This window comes from Lathyrus oleraceus, chromosome 7, assembly GCF_024323335.1.
Source record: "Lathyrus oleraceus cultivar Zhongwan6 chromosome 7, CAAS_Psat_ZW6_1.0, whole genome shotgun sequence".
Classification (NCBI taxonomy): domain Eukaryota; kingdom Viridiplantae; phylum Streptophyta; class Magnoliopsida; order Fabales; family Fabaceae; genus Lathyrus; species Lathyrus oleraceus.
The window spans coordinates 261178321-261194536 of record NC_066585.1 but is presented as its reverse complement, the minus strand read 5'-3'; the positions used below and the strand labels follow the sequence as shown (position 1 = coordinate 261194536).

General features: G+C 35.1%; 1 protein-coding gene across 1 annotated transcript; it reads left to right on the top strand.

Annotated features, from left to right (window-relative positions):
* The first annotated feature begins 7036 nt into the window (after window positions 1-7036).
* On the top strand, window positions 7037-12616 carry LOC127106683 (D-xylose-proton symporter-like 2). Its single transcript, XM_051043996.1, has 14 exons — window positions 7037-7204; window positions 7851-7948; window positions 8520-8598; window positions 9620-9679; window positions 9827-9893; window positions 9973-10097; window positions 10401-10502; window positions 10701-11069; window positions 11160-11207; window positions 11317-11379; window positions 11569-11649; window positions 11871-11969; window positions 12078-12215; window positions 12307-12616. Exons 1-14 carry the CDS (start codon window positions 7160-7162, stop codon window positions 12436-12438), a joined length of 1506 nt encoding a protein of 501 aa, XP_050899953.1. The 5' UTR covers window positions 7037-7159; the 3' UTR covers window positions 12439-12616.
* The last annotated feature ends 3600 nt before the right edge of the window (window positions 12617-16216 follow it).

The following is a 16216-nucleotide window of genomic DNA, read 5'->3' as shown; positions in this document are numbered from 1 at the left end:
ATTCTCTGAGCTAATGCAGGCAGAATTTGAAATGAGCTTAATGCAAGAACTAAAGTTCTTTCTAGGGATTCAAATCAATCAGGCTTCAGAATCTACTTACATTTATCAAAGTAAATACATAAAAGACATTCTGAAGAAGTTCGAAATGGCTGAATGCAAACCTGCTAAGACACATGCATCCAACCTGCATTCTGGAAAAAGAAGAAATTAGCCAAAAGGTTTGTCAGAAGCTATATCGTGGTATGATAGGCTGTCTTCTCTATCTGATAGCTACACGTCCTGATATTCTGTTTAGTGTATGCCTCTGTGCCAGATTCCAATCAGATCCTAGAGAGTCTCATTTAACAGCTGTTAAAAGAATCCCCAGGTATCTGAAAGGAACCCCTAACCTGGGCCTGACGTATGAGAAAACATCAGAGCATAGACTCTCTGGTTATTGTGATACATATTATGCAAGAGACAGAATGGAACGTAAAAGTACATCTGGGAACTGTCAGTTCTTAGGAAATAATCTTATATCTTGGGCCAGCAAAAGGCAATCAACCATAGCTCTGTCCACTGCAGAAGCAGAATATATATCAGCGTCACTCTGCACTACTCAGATGCTCTGGATGAAAAATCAACTTGAAGACCTTCTGATCCTTGAGAGTAACGTTCCTATTTTCTGTGATAATACTGCTGCCATTTGTTTAAGTAAGAATTCTATCTTGCATTCCAGAGCTAAGCACATAGAAATAAAACATCATTTCATTATAGACTATGTTCATAAAGGGGTAATCACTTTAAATTTATTGATACAGACCATAAATGGGCTGACATTTTTACCAAACCCCTCGCTGAAGATAAATTCTCTTTCATTTTGAAAATTTTAAACATTCAAATTTGTCCAGAATTAAATGTGCCTCTGAAATAGCAAAATAAGACTCTGAAGTAAACATCTGAAATCTGACTCTGACTCTGATGCTACTATCGGTTAGAAGCTATCTGAATCAGAAATCCTCAGGATCCAACCTTTTGGTATTTCTGAAGATCAGATAAAGTAACACGTGGTACCTCATGTGTCTGACCTTGGAACTTCTAGATAGCTGTCTAGCAGAAATCAAGAGACAGACTCATGAAATCTCCTCAAGTAGTATGATGATTTGGAGATTAGACCTCCATCATGGGCTGTAATCATTCTCCTCCAAACGTGCTTACTTGGTTAACGTGCTGCATTTAATGTTTTAACAGTTAAACTACTCTTCTTATTGTCGTTTTGCATGCATCCTCATGGGTATAAATTCATTTCACACACTACATTTGCACACTTTACACTCACGTCTACACTAAACCCTCTCTCTCTCTCAGTTCTTCATCTTCCTTAAGATTTCTGTAGTTCTTCATCAAGTTCTTCATTCAACCCTCATCATCAACTTTGTTCTTCATGGACGCTCAACAACAATCTGTTTACAACTTCTCCCAACAAATGAACTCAACAGAACAAACACCCATTTCTACTCAACAAGCTACAGCAACCACCGACATCGTCTCAAACCCAATCTACAGGGAACCACACATCCTTGATCGTGAACCTCATATCCACCTAGCAACACCGTTTGAAAAGCTTGAAGTTTTATGTGAGTCACTAGTGGATTTTGAAAACATGAAGAAGAATGGTGTAGACCTAACTGAAGAGTTGAGAATGCAAGGGTGGGAAACTTATTTTCAACGACTCTATGGCCCCGTGTACACAAATCTAGTGAAGGAGTTCTAGCATTTCGCAGTCTCAGACGATCACTACATTGTCTCCTACGTTCTGGGAATCAAGATAGTCATCACTGAAAAATCTATTGCTTCTCTTCTGAACATGGAGAAGACAGGAGGAAGACGCATCTACAACATCAACCCTAGGGCAAAATACTTGTCCCAGGAAATCAACCCTACTATATTTCAACAAAGTGCTGAAGGAAAACACTCCAAGAACAAGGAGCTCCATAAGAACCTCTGTGTCTGGTTGAAGGTCATCTTAGGCACCACTCACCATCTCCCTACATCAAACTCTTATGACTACATCAACACATATCAGAAGTGTATTCTGTACTGCATTCACAAGGGGCTGAAACTCTGTCTACCAGCATTGCTCTTCAAGTATCTCAGAGACTCTGTTAAAGACACCAGAAACAACATGAAGACCAGAAACTACATCCTTCTGGGGAGACTTATATCAGATGTGTTGATTGAGAGTGGCTTAGTGGATCACTTGATTCATCTCAGACTCATGAAAGATGTCACTATTGACACTGGAAGACCATTGAATGCTCGGAATCTGAAGAGCATGGGGATCATTGATCAAGTCAGAGCTAAACCAACACTTGACACCTCCTGGGAAACATTCAGGGATCAGAGGGAGATTCTCAACGGACTCTACCTGTTCTCAAAGATTGACCCTCTAGAGGTAGTAGCTTACTATCTACAGGACATTGCCAATCAAGGGGTGGATATCTCTGACTTCTCAATGGACTGGCTACCTGAGCATCCACCATACTTCATGAAGAGGATGCGAGAGACCTCTGAGAAGTCCAAGAAGGCTAAGAAAGCAAGACTAGGAGAATCCTCTTGGTCAAAACCTCCAGCACCTCTGGCTGGCTCTCCAAGTAAGTCTGTACCTCTCTCTCTCGCTCTGTTAAAATAAAACCTCTTGCTTCTTCTCTTCCCCAAACCACTCTAATATACACCTCCTCTGAAACTCCTCCCTCAACCACTAGAACCTCTAACCCACCCTCACTTAAATTCAACCTTGCTACCACCACACTACCCATTTCTGAAGCAGAAATGTTAAATGAAACTACATCACCATCATCATCATTCTCTCCACAATCCCCACCATACTATGTAATCTCCTCCGACAACAAACCATCTAACCCCCAATCCCCCACTTTGGCTCAGCTACAAGCTCGTGCTCTGGCCTCTCAACAACCATCATACTCTGAACCTGAATCAGAAGTCACTTCCCTACCTCCTGAACATCTAAATCCAACTACCTCTGAACCACCTCAAACACCACCACCCGCACAACAACCGACCCACTCACCATCTGCACCAAATCCACAACTTGAACAACCAACACCGTCACCCTCTACTATTCCCACACCAACAACTTCCGTTGCCTCTATCACTCCCACTCTAAATCTCAGTGCCCCAAACTCACCTTCCCCAACCTCTGCCACTGAACCAGAAACAGCCTTCCCTACCCTAGAAGAAGCAATATAAGTTTTTGCAGAGTCTTCAATAGAGAAGATCAAGTCTCTGACTATCAATTCTGGAATCAGTGATGATCCCTCTGAAGTAAGGATCCATTGGAACAGAGTGATCAGTTGGATGACCTCTGAAGCCTTCAAACTGAAAGGCCTATTTGAACAAGTCTGCAACGACTTCATCAGAGACGCTGGTATTAGGCTCCAAAAGCGCTTGGCCAGAGAGGCTGAGGAACAAGCTAGAAAGGAAGCATAAGAGAAAACACGCCGAGAAGAAGAACAGTGGATCAAAGAAGCTGAAGAGAAGGCTGCTGCTGCTGAGGCTGAGGCAAAAGCTAAAGCCGAAGCTGAAGAAGTAGCTCGTATTGCTGCAGAAGAAGCTGCCAAGGCCAAAACTAATGCTCTGACTCAGGGGGAGCACTCCAACTCTGGGTTCGTCCCTTTGGTCTTGAAGACTCTGGAGGAACTGCAAAAGAAACAACAAGTGGTTCGGGCTAGGCTGGATCAACAAGATTCTGTCAACAACAACATTCAGAACATGTTGTCTCAGCTACTCCAACGGATGCCTCCGCCCCCAAACCCTTAGGCACCTAGGCTATTTGTATTTTTTTCTTCTTTGATGTCTTTATTTGCTTTCTGATCTAATGCTGCTTATTTGTACCTGCTCTATTGTTCTCTGCTTTATAAATATCAATCTTTTTGCTATGTCTTTTTGATTCTGACAAAAAGGGGGATAACTAAAACAAGCTCTAATGGAAACATAACTAAAACCTCTAAAGGCACTGCAAACATTAATAAAAAATTATTATTAAACCAATGACTAAAGATACGCAGGAAAATAGCTAAAGTACTAAACCAAGGAAGGTCCGGTAAGAACTTTTGATCTATCCAAAGATCTAACTCAGGGGGAGTCCCCTTCCTTATCTAATCTTTTGTTTGGTATTGTTTCACCTCTCTCTGTATTGTTTTGTCATCATCAAAAAGGGGGAGATTGTAAGAACAAAGATGGTTCTACAATATATCTCTAAGATTTTGATGATAACAAAGGATGAAACAAAAATGACACTCTAACGGAAATTTTCTTAAGTATGCAGGACTCTGACCAACTATCAGGAATACAAATCATCAGATACACAATCCAGCGCTTAGATGCCACTCAGAGGAAACGTGTTCAGAAGGTTCTGACTCTGATCAACGCAGGAACCAACAAAACAAAAAGAAGTCAGAAACTCGGTTAAAAAAGAATGAATCCAGACTCTGAATTTGAAGAAGTCAAGATTATAGAGAAACTCTGATTTGGTCAGACAGAAGCAACCTCTAAAGAAGAACTCTGACTAACAAAACTCTGAATACGAATTCGCCAGCTCAGAACGCGTAACCATGAAGAAATCTGTTTTTAGAAAGAAACTATTTCCAGAAGGAAATTATGACGCGCTCAAAACTGTTTTAGAAAGAAACAAGGAGAGTAATGACAATAATCATTCTTCAATGACCAAGATTCTGTCATCACTCAACGGTCCTCTCAAGCTCCTATATAAAGGACGAAATGCATCACAAGAAAATACACCTGAGACACACAACAATATAAATTTCTCAATCATCCTCTTTTACTCTTTCACGAGCTGCTGCTCTTACGTGAAAATTGTTGCTATTATATTTCTACAATATTTGCTTATTATTAGAAGCATTGTGCATTACAAATCCTATCTAAGATACTTCCTCAAGTGACTCTGTGCAGTCTGAATACTTGAGAGGGCTAAGGGATTGTTCTCTTAGACAGTTGTTTGTGTAATCTTTCAAGATGAGTGGATTAAGTCATTTTTGAAGGCGAAATCACCTTGGTCGGGTGGACTGGAGTAGCTTTGAATTTCAAGCGAACCAGTATAAAATTATGTGTCAATTTATTTTTACTCTGTGTGTGTCTAAACGATCAAAAAGTTTTATTTTCCAAAACAATTCAAATCTCCTTTCTTGTTTTTCTCTACCTTCAATCGTAACTATTACAAACCGAAAAATCAGCCTCGTGCTTCCACAAAACACAATTGTTATCCACAACAAAATTGGGTTGAAAATCTTGCATAATCAAATCCAATTCAGAGAATTCTAACTTAACTTTCTCCGTCATCTAACTCCACTTAACATGCACATCCCAAAACCAATGAGTCCCTTGCCAATAACCTGTTTCAATGACCTACAATTATTGTTCACCACTACTACATAAACATTCGTGAATTGCACTACTAAAGGCTCTTTGCCTAACCAAGAATGCTTCCAAAACCTAATAAATTCACCATTACCAAGCTTGCAAAAAATAGATTGACCAAACTAGTTGTATTTCTCCTTTCTGTATGACCTAAGAAAAATCACATCCTTCCACCAAACAGAAGAAGTTCGGGCTGATCCTGCACTAGAGAGTCCAACATTTGACTTTTCACGTCACCGTATCTAAAAGAAAGCAAATATGCCCAAACAGTGTTGGGCTATGTCAAAACTCTCCATTTCCATTTACAGAACAAGGCCAAGTTGAACTTCCCACAATCATTGATCCTTAAAATCCACAGATTCTTTGATTTGCACATGCTACTCCAACTCACCCAATTAACCTTCTTCTTCAAACCGATTCCCCCCACAAGAAAGTTCTTTCTAACATGACAATTTTGCGAATTACTACCTTCAGTGCTTTGAAAAAAGAGAATTGAAATATTGGAAGAGTGACTAAAATAGAATTTATAATCACCACTCTCACACCCAACGACAAGTGCTTCCCCTGCCAACACCCAACTTGTTCCTTATCTTTTCCAACATAGGAATTCACACAGCCCGCTTCCTATGATTAACTCCTATTGTTATGCCAAGAAAGTTGAACGGTTTTGTCCCTACTGAGTCATCCAGAAAACAAGAAACTGCTTCCAAAACACCCTTCTGCAAGTTGATGCCTATAATCTTACTTTTTTTTTAAAGATTCACGCATAACCTCGAAGTTAATTCAAAACCTCTTAAAAGAGCTTTCATCGTCCACAAATTATCCCATGAACCATCACTGATTAAAACTGTATCGTCTGCGAATTGCACAACTTCAAAATGAACTCCTTCGTCGAAACTAAACCCTTTAAACTTCTTCAACTGATACACATTTTTTATTAAGCCAATCAAACCTTCTACAACAATTAAAAATAAAAACAGAGATAGATGATCCTCTTGACGGAGCCCTCTCAATAGGACATCCATCAATAAGAATCGACATGGAACTCGAAAACACCAAACCATCCATCCACATATGATCTGTCTTCTATCGAAATTCATTCTCCTCAACATATTCGTCAGATAATCCCATACAACACAATAGTAAATTGTAGTAAAATCCACTTTGACCCGAAAGAAAAGCGTTAGATGAAGTAATCTTCATCTTTATTTATTTTAATATTAAAAAAATATAAACTTGTTTTTTTAATTGAATCAACTTGTTTCATCTTAAAAAAAAAAAAGAAAAAAAAGTAAGATGTCACATTTTTGAATCCATTTGATTTTCTTACCCATCTATCAACTAGACTAATTTAAAAGAAATTTAATTTATAAAAAATAACTCATTTTAAATCAACCAGTAGAAAATAAATTTTTATCCTAGTAGATATCTTATAAAGCGCATGCATACGTTGAAACTTATTACTATGGATACGTGTCTAGACGGTTATCCATGTGGTTGGTTGGTTCCTCCAACCACCACTTACGTTACTAACTCTTCATCATCATGGTCAAACTCATAAATCCAAACCTTGCTTTCTTTATTTTTTAATTTTTTTTAACTTTTTTAATTTTTAATTACTCTAATATATAAATACTGCTATCTAATTTTCATTGTTACTGTTTGATTATATTTATACTATATTGCTACTTTTTCTTCCACCAACCTTTCAAACATCACAGCAATGGCGTCTGATCCTGAACAACCCCCAGTTTCCTCTTTCTCACAGGTTCTCTCTTTTTCATTCTTAACTTTTCTGTTTTCAGCATGCCCCCTCAATTTCAATTTCATCTATATATGTATTGTATTTTAGCATTTCCAAACATTGCTTGATTTCTGAGAAAATCTGTATTTTCAGGTAATGAAACTGTTGAAAGTAGGAAATTTAGTTTCCGGTAACCTAAAATAAATATGAACTTGTTGCAGTAAGCAAGATGAACCGCGTCACACACTTAACAAGTTGGCATATAGTACTTAATTTCCCCTTTCTGTTGAGAGTGTTCATATAAATAACAGATTTTTGTTTTGCATGCCTATTTCCCATTGAAATCAGTGAATTATGAGTGTTTAGCTTTTAGCACCACGCTTCAGATTAAAGGTGTGTCGGTGTCGAACATGACACCAGCACATGTAATTTCATATAATCGAGCAGTTGTTCATGTGTCCGATCTCGGAGTCTATGCTTCGTGTAATCATATTTATTTGTTTGGTTTTGATCTTTGCTATTCTGGGAAAAATTGAAACAAGAATAAGTTGAGTGCTTGCAAATAGATACATTGATTCATACAGTTTTAGTGAAACTAATTTGTTGTTGTCTTATGGTATTTATTTGCTTTTATAAATTGTAACACTTGAAATGCGTTGATTTTCATTAGGAAAGAAAGTCGTCCGCGGAGGTTACAACTGAAAGGGAGCCTCTGCTTAATGGGTTTCATGCCTCTGAAAACTATTCCATCTCTGCTGCAATTCTCCCGTGAGTGTTATTACCTTTCGACCCCTTCTGTGTTCTTTTGTACATGTTGCTTGGAAAATTTATCATATATCTTTGTTTCTGTTCAATCGGATAATCTTTTAGCTTGGACTAGCTACGGTAGAGGGCTATAACTTTAATTTCTAGCTGTGGTGTTATGTTGATCGTGTTTGGTGAATGGAGATATGTGTTAATCATGAAGGATAGAGGATTGCTGATGCGCATTGCTATTGCTATTGCTATTGCGCATCAGCAATCCTCTATCCTTGAGCTTTAGCTACCCTGTTGGAATTTAATATCTTATCAAAATAATACTAGGTTGATTAAGTGCATATCTTGTGAAAAAATTCCTCCTTTTAGGCTTCTTCCTTTTCCTTTGTGCTTGATGTTGATGAAGTAATTTGACTACTACAATGAAGAGAATTGCCATCATTTCATGTTCATTATCCACCCTTGATTTTGTGATAGCAAGTCTTTAATTAACTGTGTGATACTCTTTCCTAGTGAAAAGAAGATGAAATAGAATAAGAACTCTGCTTGTAGACTAACATAAAACATGTTTTAAAAATTTCAGATTTCTCTTCCCAGCCTTTGGTGGTCTACTATTTGGTTACGACATTGGTGCCACATCTAGTGCAACAGTCTCCATCCAGGTACACCCTTCTACTCTAATTTTGGCACCGATTCAGTACTTTCGCTCTTAATGTAATTTCAGTACTCTGTTTTTTGTTTCCCATATCTTCTTGGTGTCATTCCTCTTCCTACCTCTCTCTCTTTTTATTCTTATTGCTCATTTTAATCGCATAGAAATGGACATTTTTTCTGGTATTTCCCAATAAATAATGTCCGAGCTTTGGCCTATAGAAGCATAAAAATATGGAGAAAAAGTTAGGAATCCAAATGAGTGGTAAATGAAGAAGAAATTTCATATTTTTTCTAGTGAATAAGTGACTTTAGATATTACACATCCTTCCTGCTATGTTGTCATTAGCGCGCTATAGTGGAATATCTAAGTGATTGTAGGGTTCGGCGCGACACTTTTGGCCTGCAAGCCACTGTCAACAATAGCGGTTGTAAAGGCCGTTATTGATGCCCCGAACCGCTATCGCAGCTGCTACTAGGGTTTCTGGTAAAGAGTAAAATTATGTTCATTCTGTTATGTTCTTGCACACTTTAACAATCCGTTTTTGTATAAATGCCCCTTTAAAGAGTAAAATTATGTTCATTCTGTTATGTTCTTGCACACTAACAATCGTTATGTTCTTCCTACTTTTGGTTCGGTTCTCTTATATTTTTCTTCTTTGTTTAGGTTTTATTTATTTTGTACTTTAGGTTCTTTAATTATTAAGTAAGAAGGTATCTTCAATTGTGTTTACCTTGCACATTGATTTTTAGTCTCTGCAATAGCGGCTATCCTGCAATTCGCTATACCGCTATATCATTTTAGAGGGGTCGGGGCTACGCGACACTATACAGGATTAACAACGTAGCCTTCATGTTAACAATTTAGAACCCTTATTATTGGATCACGTGCAGTAGGGTTTATTGTTTCTATCTACCCATGCTTTGATTCTCTATGGAAATTAGGGTTTAAGTTTTATTGATTCTCATCCTTATTATTGTTGTATTTTTTCAATGCTTTGCTTGTGTACTTATAATTTCCATTCTTTGCAGTCGCCATCACAAAGTGGAATAACTTGGTATAACTTAGACTCTGTTCAAATTGGCCTTCTTGTAAGTTGAAATAAAATTATTGATTTGTTTTTTATTTGGTCACGGCGACATGCCTTTTGTAATTTTTATGAATCATCTGTTAATTCATGCAAGTGTATCTTGGTCTTGAATATGAGCTCAGTTATTGAAGCTTGATGTCTTTTGCAGACTAGTGGGTCATTATATGGTGCCTTAATAGGCTCTGTGTTGGCCTTCAATATTGCTGACTTCCTAGGTAATTATGCATTTTTATCAGTTTTCATTTTAGATATATCCTTCCAGGGCGAAGCTGACGTGACAAATTTTATTTTTAGGGAGAAGAAGAGAGCTGATTGTAGCTGCACTGCTGTATCTTGTTGGAGCCCTTATAACAGCATTAGCTCCTACTTTTCTTGTATTGGTGGCTGGGAGATTGGTGTTTGGAATAGGAATTGGATTGGTATGCTCTTTTTTATGCGAATGGTTCAGCTAAACTTGTACATTTTCATTTCTGATTTGTTGAGGTAGCAAACAATGTAGACAATTGGAGATGTTGGATATCTGTCTATGAAACATTGACACAGTAGAGGAATTATCAACATGTTACAATTATAGGAATTAACCAACCTTCTGTCGCTAACTTATAGCACATTTTTATTAACTTATAGCGTCTTCTTAATCTTGAAATTATTAATAGTGTGTAGTATATTTTAACTTGTTAACTTCAAAGCAAGATACACGGTGTTCATTCTTTCTCTTTCAGGCAATGCATGCTGCTCCAATGTACATTGCAGAGACAGCTCCAACGCCAATACGTGGACAACTAATCTCTCTGAAAGAATTCTTTATAGTGATTGGGATCGTTGTAAGTTCTTGAACTTTTCTGGTAGAACCTTGAATTTTCCTGTATGCTGTATAAATGTAGAAAAGCAAATGAACTTTTTTAGTTTTTCCTTTTACTGCTATATAACTTGCTAAAAAGTAATCTTCCAGTATCAAATTAGTTTCTGTTACTAGTTTCTCAATATTACTAAAATAGGCTGTACATCGCAAATTTGTGCAGGCAGGGTATGGACTAGGTAGCTTGTGGGTAGACACTGTTGCTGGATGGCGGTATATGTATGGAATTAGTAGCCCTATTGCAGTAATAATGGGATTTGGAATGTGGTGGCTCCCAGCTTCTCCTAGATGGCTACTTTTGCGTGCTATACAGAGAAAAGGGGATGTTCAGAATTTGAAAGACACAGCAATTCTTAGTTTGTGCCAGCTTCAAGGTCGGACATTTCATGATTCTGCACCTCAGCAAGTAGATGATATAATGGCAGAGCTTTCCTATATAGGGGTAGAAAATGAGGTTACCTTTGTAGAAATGTTCCGTGGAAAATGCAAGAAGGCCCTCGTGATTAGTGCAGGATTGGTCTTGTTTCAACAGGTATTGTAATTGCTCGAATGAAATAGTAATAATTATAACAGTTACCAACATTTCAGTATGTTTATATTATAACATGCAAATTTATGACAGATTACAGGACAACCGAGTGTTCTCTACTACGCCGCATCAATCCTTCAGGTGTTGTGTTAGTTTTAATCAAGGAATACTATTGCAAATTCATAGAATCTGTTATTACTTGGCACCATAGAGTGTAATGACACTATTATTATCGAATTAAATTTCGCAGAGTGCAGGGTTCTCCTTAGCATCTGATGCTACCCGGGTTTCTATTCTCCTTGGTGTATTTAAGGTAGATTTCATTTTCTCATATTCTTAATAATTAACATTTGAGTTTATGTATTAATGTAGTTGTAGTATCATATTTTTTTCAGTTTCTATTATATACAAAATTCGATTCCGTGGATTGTACATATATTGTACAAGATATGAAATGTTATTTTATCTAACTTTTTCCTCTGTCCTTCTGTTTTTATTCTAGTTGATCATGACCGGAGTGGCTGTTGTCGTTGTTGATAGACTTGGAAGGAGACCTTTACTTCTTGGAGGAGTTTCCGGAATAGTAAGTTCCTTCCTATCTCATAGACTTTGACAGATAATTTTGGTAGCAATTTCCCGAAAAAGAAACATTTTTCATTTCTATCTCAAATTAAGAGGCTCGGTCGATTCTTCTAATAAGTCCCCTGTGCTGCATCAACTTAGTTATATAAAAGGAATAAATGTAGAAATCTCAGTTGTAAACAAAGTTCATAGTTCAAGAACATGTGTTTATTTGTATGACAGGTGGTCTCCTTATTCTTACTGGGTTCATATTACATATTCTTGGATAATGCGGCAGTTCTTGCTGTAGTTGGTCTGCTACTCTATGTCGGGTGTTATCAGGTGAATACGCATCATTCTGTCCTCATTCTTCATGTCATGATTTATATTATCTGTGATTTAGTTTTCATCCATGCTTACAACATTTAGCGACTCTCTGTTGTTTTTCAGATTTCCTTTGGTCCAATGGGTTGGCTTATGATAGCAGAGATTTTTCCCTTGCGCTTAAGAGGTCGAGGACTCAGTATAGCAGTTCTCGTCAATTTTGCGGCAAACGCCCTCGTTACATTCGCCTTTTCCCCACTGAAGGTGATTAAAATCTTTAAAAAGACCATATATTTTAAACATTGCATCTTCAATCACATGATTTTCATATTTCACAAATCGCTTATGTTTACAGGATTTACTGGGAGCAGGAATTTTGCTTTACATATTTTGCGCAATAGCAGTGGCGTCCCTTGTGTTCATATACTTCATTGTACCAGAAACCAAGGGGCTTACACTAGAGGAAATTGAAGCAAAATGCCTGTAATCACTTTCCTTGTTTGTTACCTCTCTAAATTTCTGCATATACCAGTTCTATGCAACTTGTATTGAATTCAATGTATCTGTAATGCATTGTTGTCTGCAACTTTTGTCAAACAATTTTTTTGAGTTCTTTCACTAATCAACATTAAATGATCCTAATGAATCCTCCATTTTTCCTACAAGAGTATACACATTCCAACACCATTTTGTCAGTGTTATTAATAATTGATCTTTTAAAGCCATGTCTTAATTTGACACTGTGGCCACCGCAAGATACCGTGTCTTTCATTTTAATTGAATAAAGCTTAAACTAAGGATAAAATGGGATTCAATTTAATTTTTTATATGTAGTATAGATATTTACAAAGTATAGCTGAGTGGTTTAAATTATTAGAAAATGTCAAGTAATATGATATATGAGTGGAGTTTATTTATAATTTCTTTAAAATAATTATTATTTTAAAATTAAACACTAAAATAATCATCTTTTTAAATTAATTATCAAACTAATTACTTTTTAAATAAAAAAATTTGTACGACAAGAACAATAGCCCGGATAAATAAATGACACATGCATTATCTTTTGCATTAATTAAGGTCTCGATGGTGGTGGAGACTTCATACTTCTTTATTTACAACTTCTCTATATATAACATTCCCTCCCAATTATTTTTCACACATCTTCTTACTATTTTCTTATATTTTTCTTCAACTTCCTTTTATTGCTTCAAAATGTCTTGAAATATGTGTCTTTATATTCACAAGAGAAATAACGATTTAGTTTATTTGGTAGTAAAGTCTCCGATGAAGATCCAACTATGGAATACATAAACGTTCGAACATCTTAACAAAAGTTTGATTCGTTGGTTAGATGAAGATATTATAGAGGATGAAAAGTTCAGAAGAATTCAAATGTTTGCTTAGTCGTTGTATTTGTTTGATGTGTTGTTTAATTGTTGTTTAAATTATTGTTTAGTTGTTGTTTAAATTATTGTTTAGTTGTTGTTTTTAAACTATTGTACCGAATGTTATGATATTTATGAAATGAAAGTTGTTTTTAATATAAAGTAAAACGGTTATATTTAAATTTATATTGTCGGATTTGATCCAACATTGAGACAATTTGTACGATTGTGTCCGGGTTGACAACATGAACTACATAATCTCACAATTTTGTTTGCTGTATTCATTTCGGTTTGAATATACCTGTTGTTAGAGCGATGCTTTTTCTTTCTTCGTATTTTTTCATTTCACCACCACCATTGACGCCTTAATGTAAGGACAACGCATGTGTAATTTGTCTTAATTATTCGTCTTAAAAAATGATTAGTTTGATAAATAATTTACAAAAAAGATTAATTTGATATTTAATTAAAAATAGTGATTATTTTAAAAAAATAATTCTTATTTACTATATCTATAATTAGATGCCATAGATCTGGATGCTTTAAGAGCATTTAAGAACATTAATATATTCTAAATAAATAAGCAGTCACACATTTTCCAACAGCATTGTCTTAGGGTCTTATATAATTGATTTGAAAGGAGAGTGGTCATACTTTTAAGAGTGACTCAACCTTTTTTTCTCAATTAGTTGACTTATAAATAAGAAAAAACTCATATTTATTAAAGAAATAATTAAAAATATTTAATTTTTTTTATTTTATATAAGAGAGATAACACAATTACTAATGTACTCTTAATTAAATTATCATCCATTAATAATATTAAGTAACTAATTCAGAGATAATTTTGGAATAAAGACATTAAATACATATTGATTTGTTAACATTTGTTTATATTTAAAGATAATTTTTTTATCTATTATATTTAATTTTTTTATAAATATAATAGGTACATTACATATACATAGTAACAATTTATATTAATTATTTATACTTGGTATATATATTTTACGATGCCTATATTTTTTACAATATATATATATATATATATATATATATATATATATATATATATATATATATATATATATATATATATATATATATATATATATATATATATATATATATATATATATATATATATATATATATATATATAATATATATATATATATATATATATATATATATATATATATATATATATATATATATATATATATATATATATATATATAACTATTTCTAAGCATTTTTTTAAAAATAACCCCAATTATCATAATTTTCTGTCCAATTTTGTACAAAATGGTGATAATCATCCTTGTATTCTAAATTAACAAAACAACCCATATTTTGAAAATACATCTTAATCAAAATCAACACCATAATTCAAAATTTACAAATTCTCCTTTTATCTCAAATCCACAAAATAATCCACACTATAAAAATTATTCATATCATACTTCACCATATCAATATAAATATCAACATCTTAATCAACTAACCCTACTATGTCTCATAGGATTCAAATGGGTATCAGTGGCACACAATCAAATGATCAAGAACTCGAAATACCACAATTTTGCACTTAAGGTGGCATGAAAATTATTAACCTTGACGAAGAAATCAGATCTACGTCGGTTGTGAATACGCCGAAAACAAAATTTCATCCAAATGAGGATGAAGTTCTCATTCAATTATAACTCAACATTTCAAAGGACTTGCTTGATGGGATTGATAAAAAAGGAAATAGTTTTTGGAAGAGAATTACTAAAGCTTATAACAAGCATTGTGATAAGAATTATAAAGAGAAATTTAATGGCATTAAAATGCCGATGCCTCAAAAAGATTAATCTTTTCGTTCAAAAGTTTGTTGGATACTACAAACAAGTCTTTGCCATGAAGAAAAGCGGTAGCTCTGAGAGCAACATCATTTCAGCTGCATATAAAATTTATCACCAAGACAAACATGAAAAATTGACATATGAGGGTTGTAAGACCCCAATTTTGACCCTAAGACCCCTCATGCAATTTCATCATATGCATTAGCATTGGGATCATACCTTGGCATCCTCCTTACCCCTCTTTCATTGCGTTTGTTTTGGGAGAGATCACCAAGCACCATGTGATTGTATCATACTTGTATATTATCATTTTACTAACCAAAATACCAAAAATATGCCTTTGTATTTGCCTAACTCTTTTTGTAGGTAGGGCATGATCCTCATTGATCTATCAAGTCCATATCAAGAGTTTGAGACCCTCATGACTAAAAGAATAACCATGGATTGATCCATTAAGGGATTGATGGAATGTACATTCCATCTCCCAAAATGAATGAATGATATTAACTTGGTAAAAATCATCCTTTGACCAATTTGAGTTATGATCCATTCCCCTCCCTCTTCATCTAATACCCCTTCTTTATGCATCCCTTTCATTTGGCCTATGACATCTCAAAATCCTAAAGCTAGTTGATTGAAAAATCAACATGAGTACGGATAAGATTAGGCCACCTCTTTTGCATATTCTTTTTGTGTGTGGTATGTTTCATGAGCATAGTCCATTATACTATGTCTCTAACAGGTATTAACACCAAAATTCTATTGCCCGACCTCAAATAATTGTGACTTCTACATAAGTCCAATTACGATTGCTTAACATAACGCTAAATTTTTGACACAAAAAGGCATACCATTCTAGTTAGTGAGATTGTAAGTCTCTCCTCTTTCATGGTATTGTGTGGAAACTTGGCATTTTTCCTTCCTTTGGAAGATGTCTTGGCTCAAGGATCCATGCTTGTGATAAGTGGGTTGAGTGTTCTCCAAAGAATGACTTAAAAAGCAAAAGCAAAAACAATACTAACTTCTAACT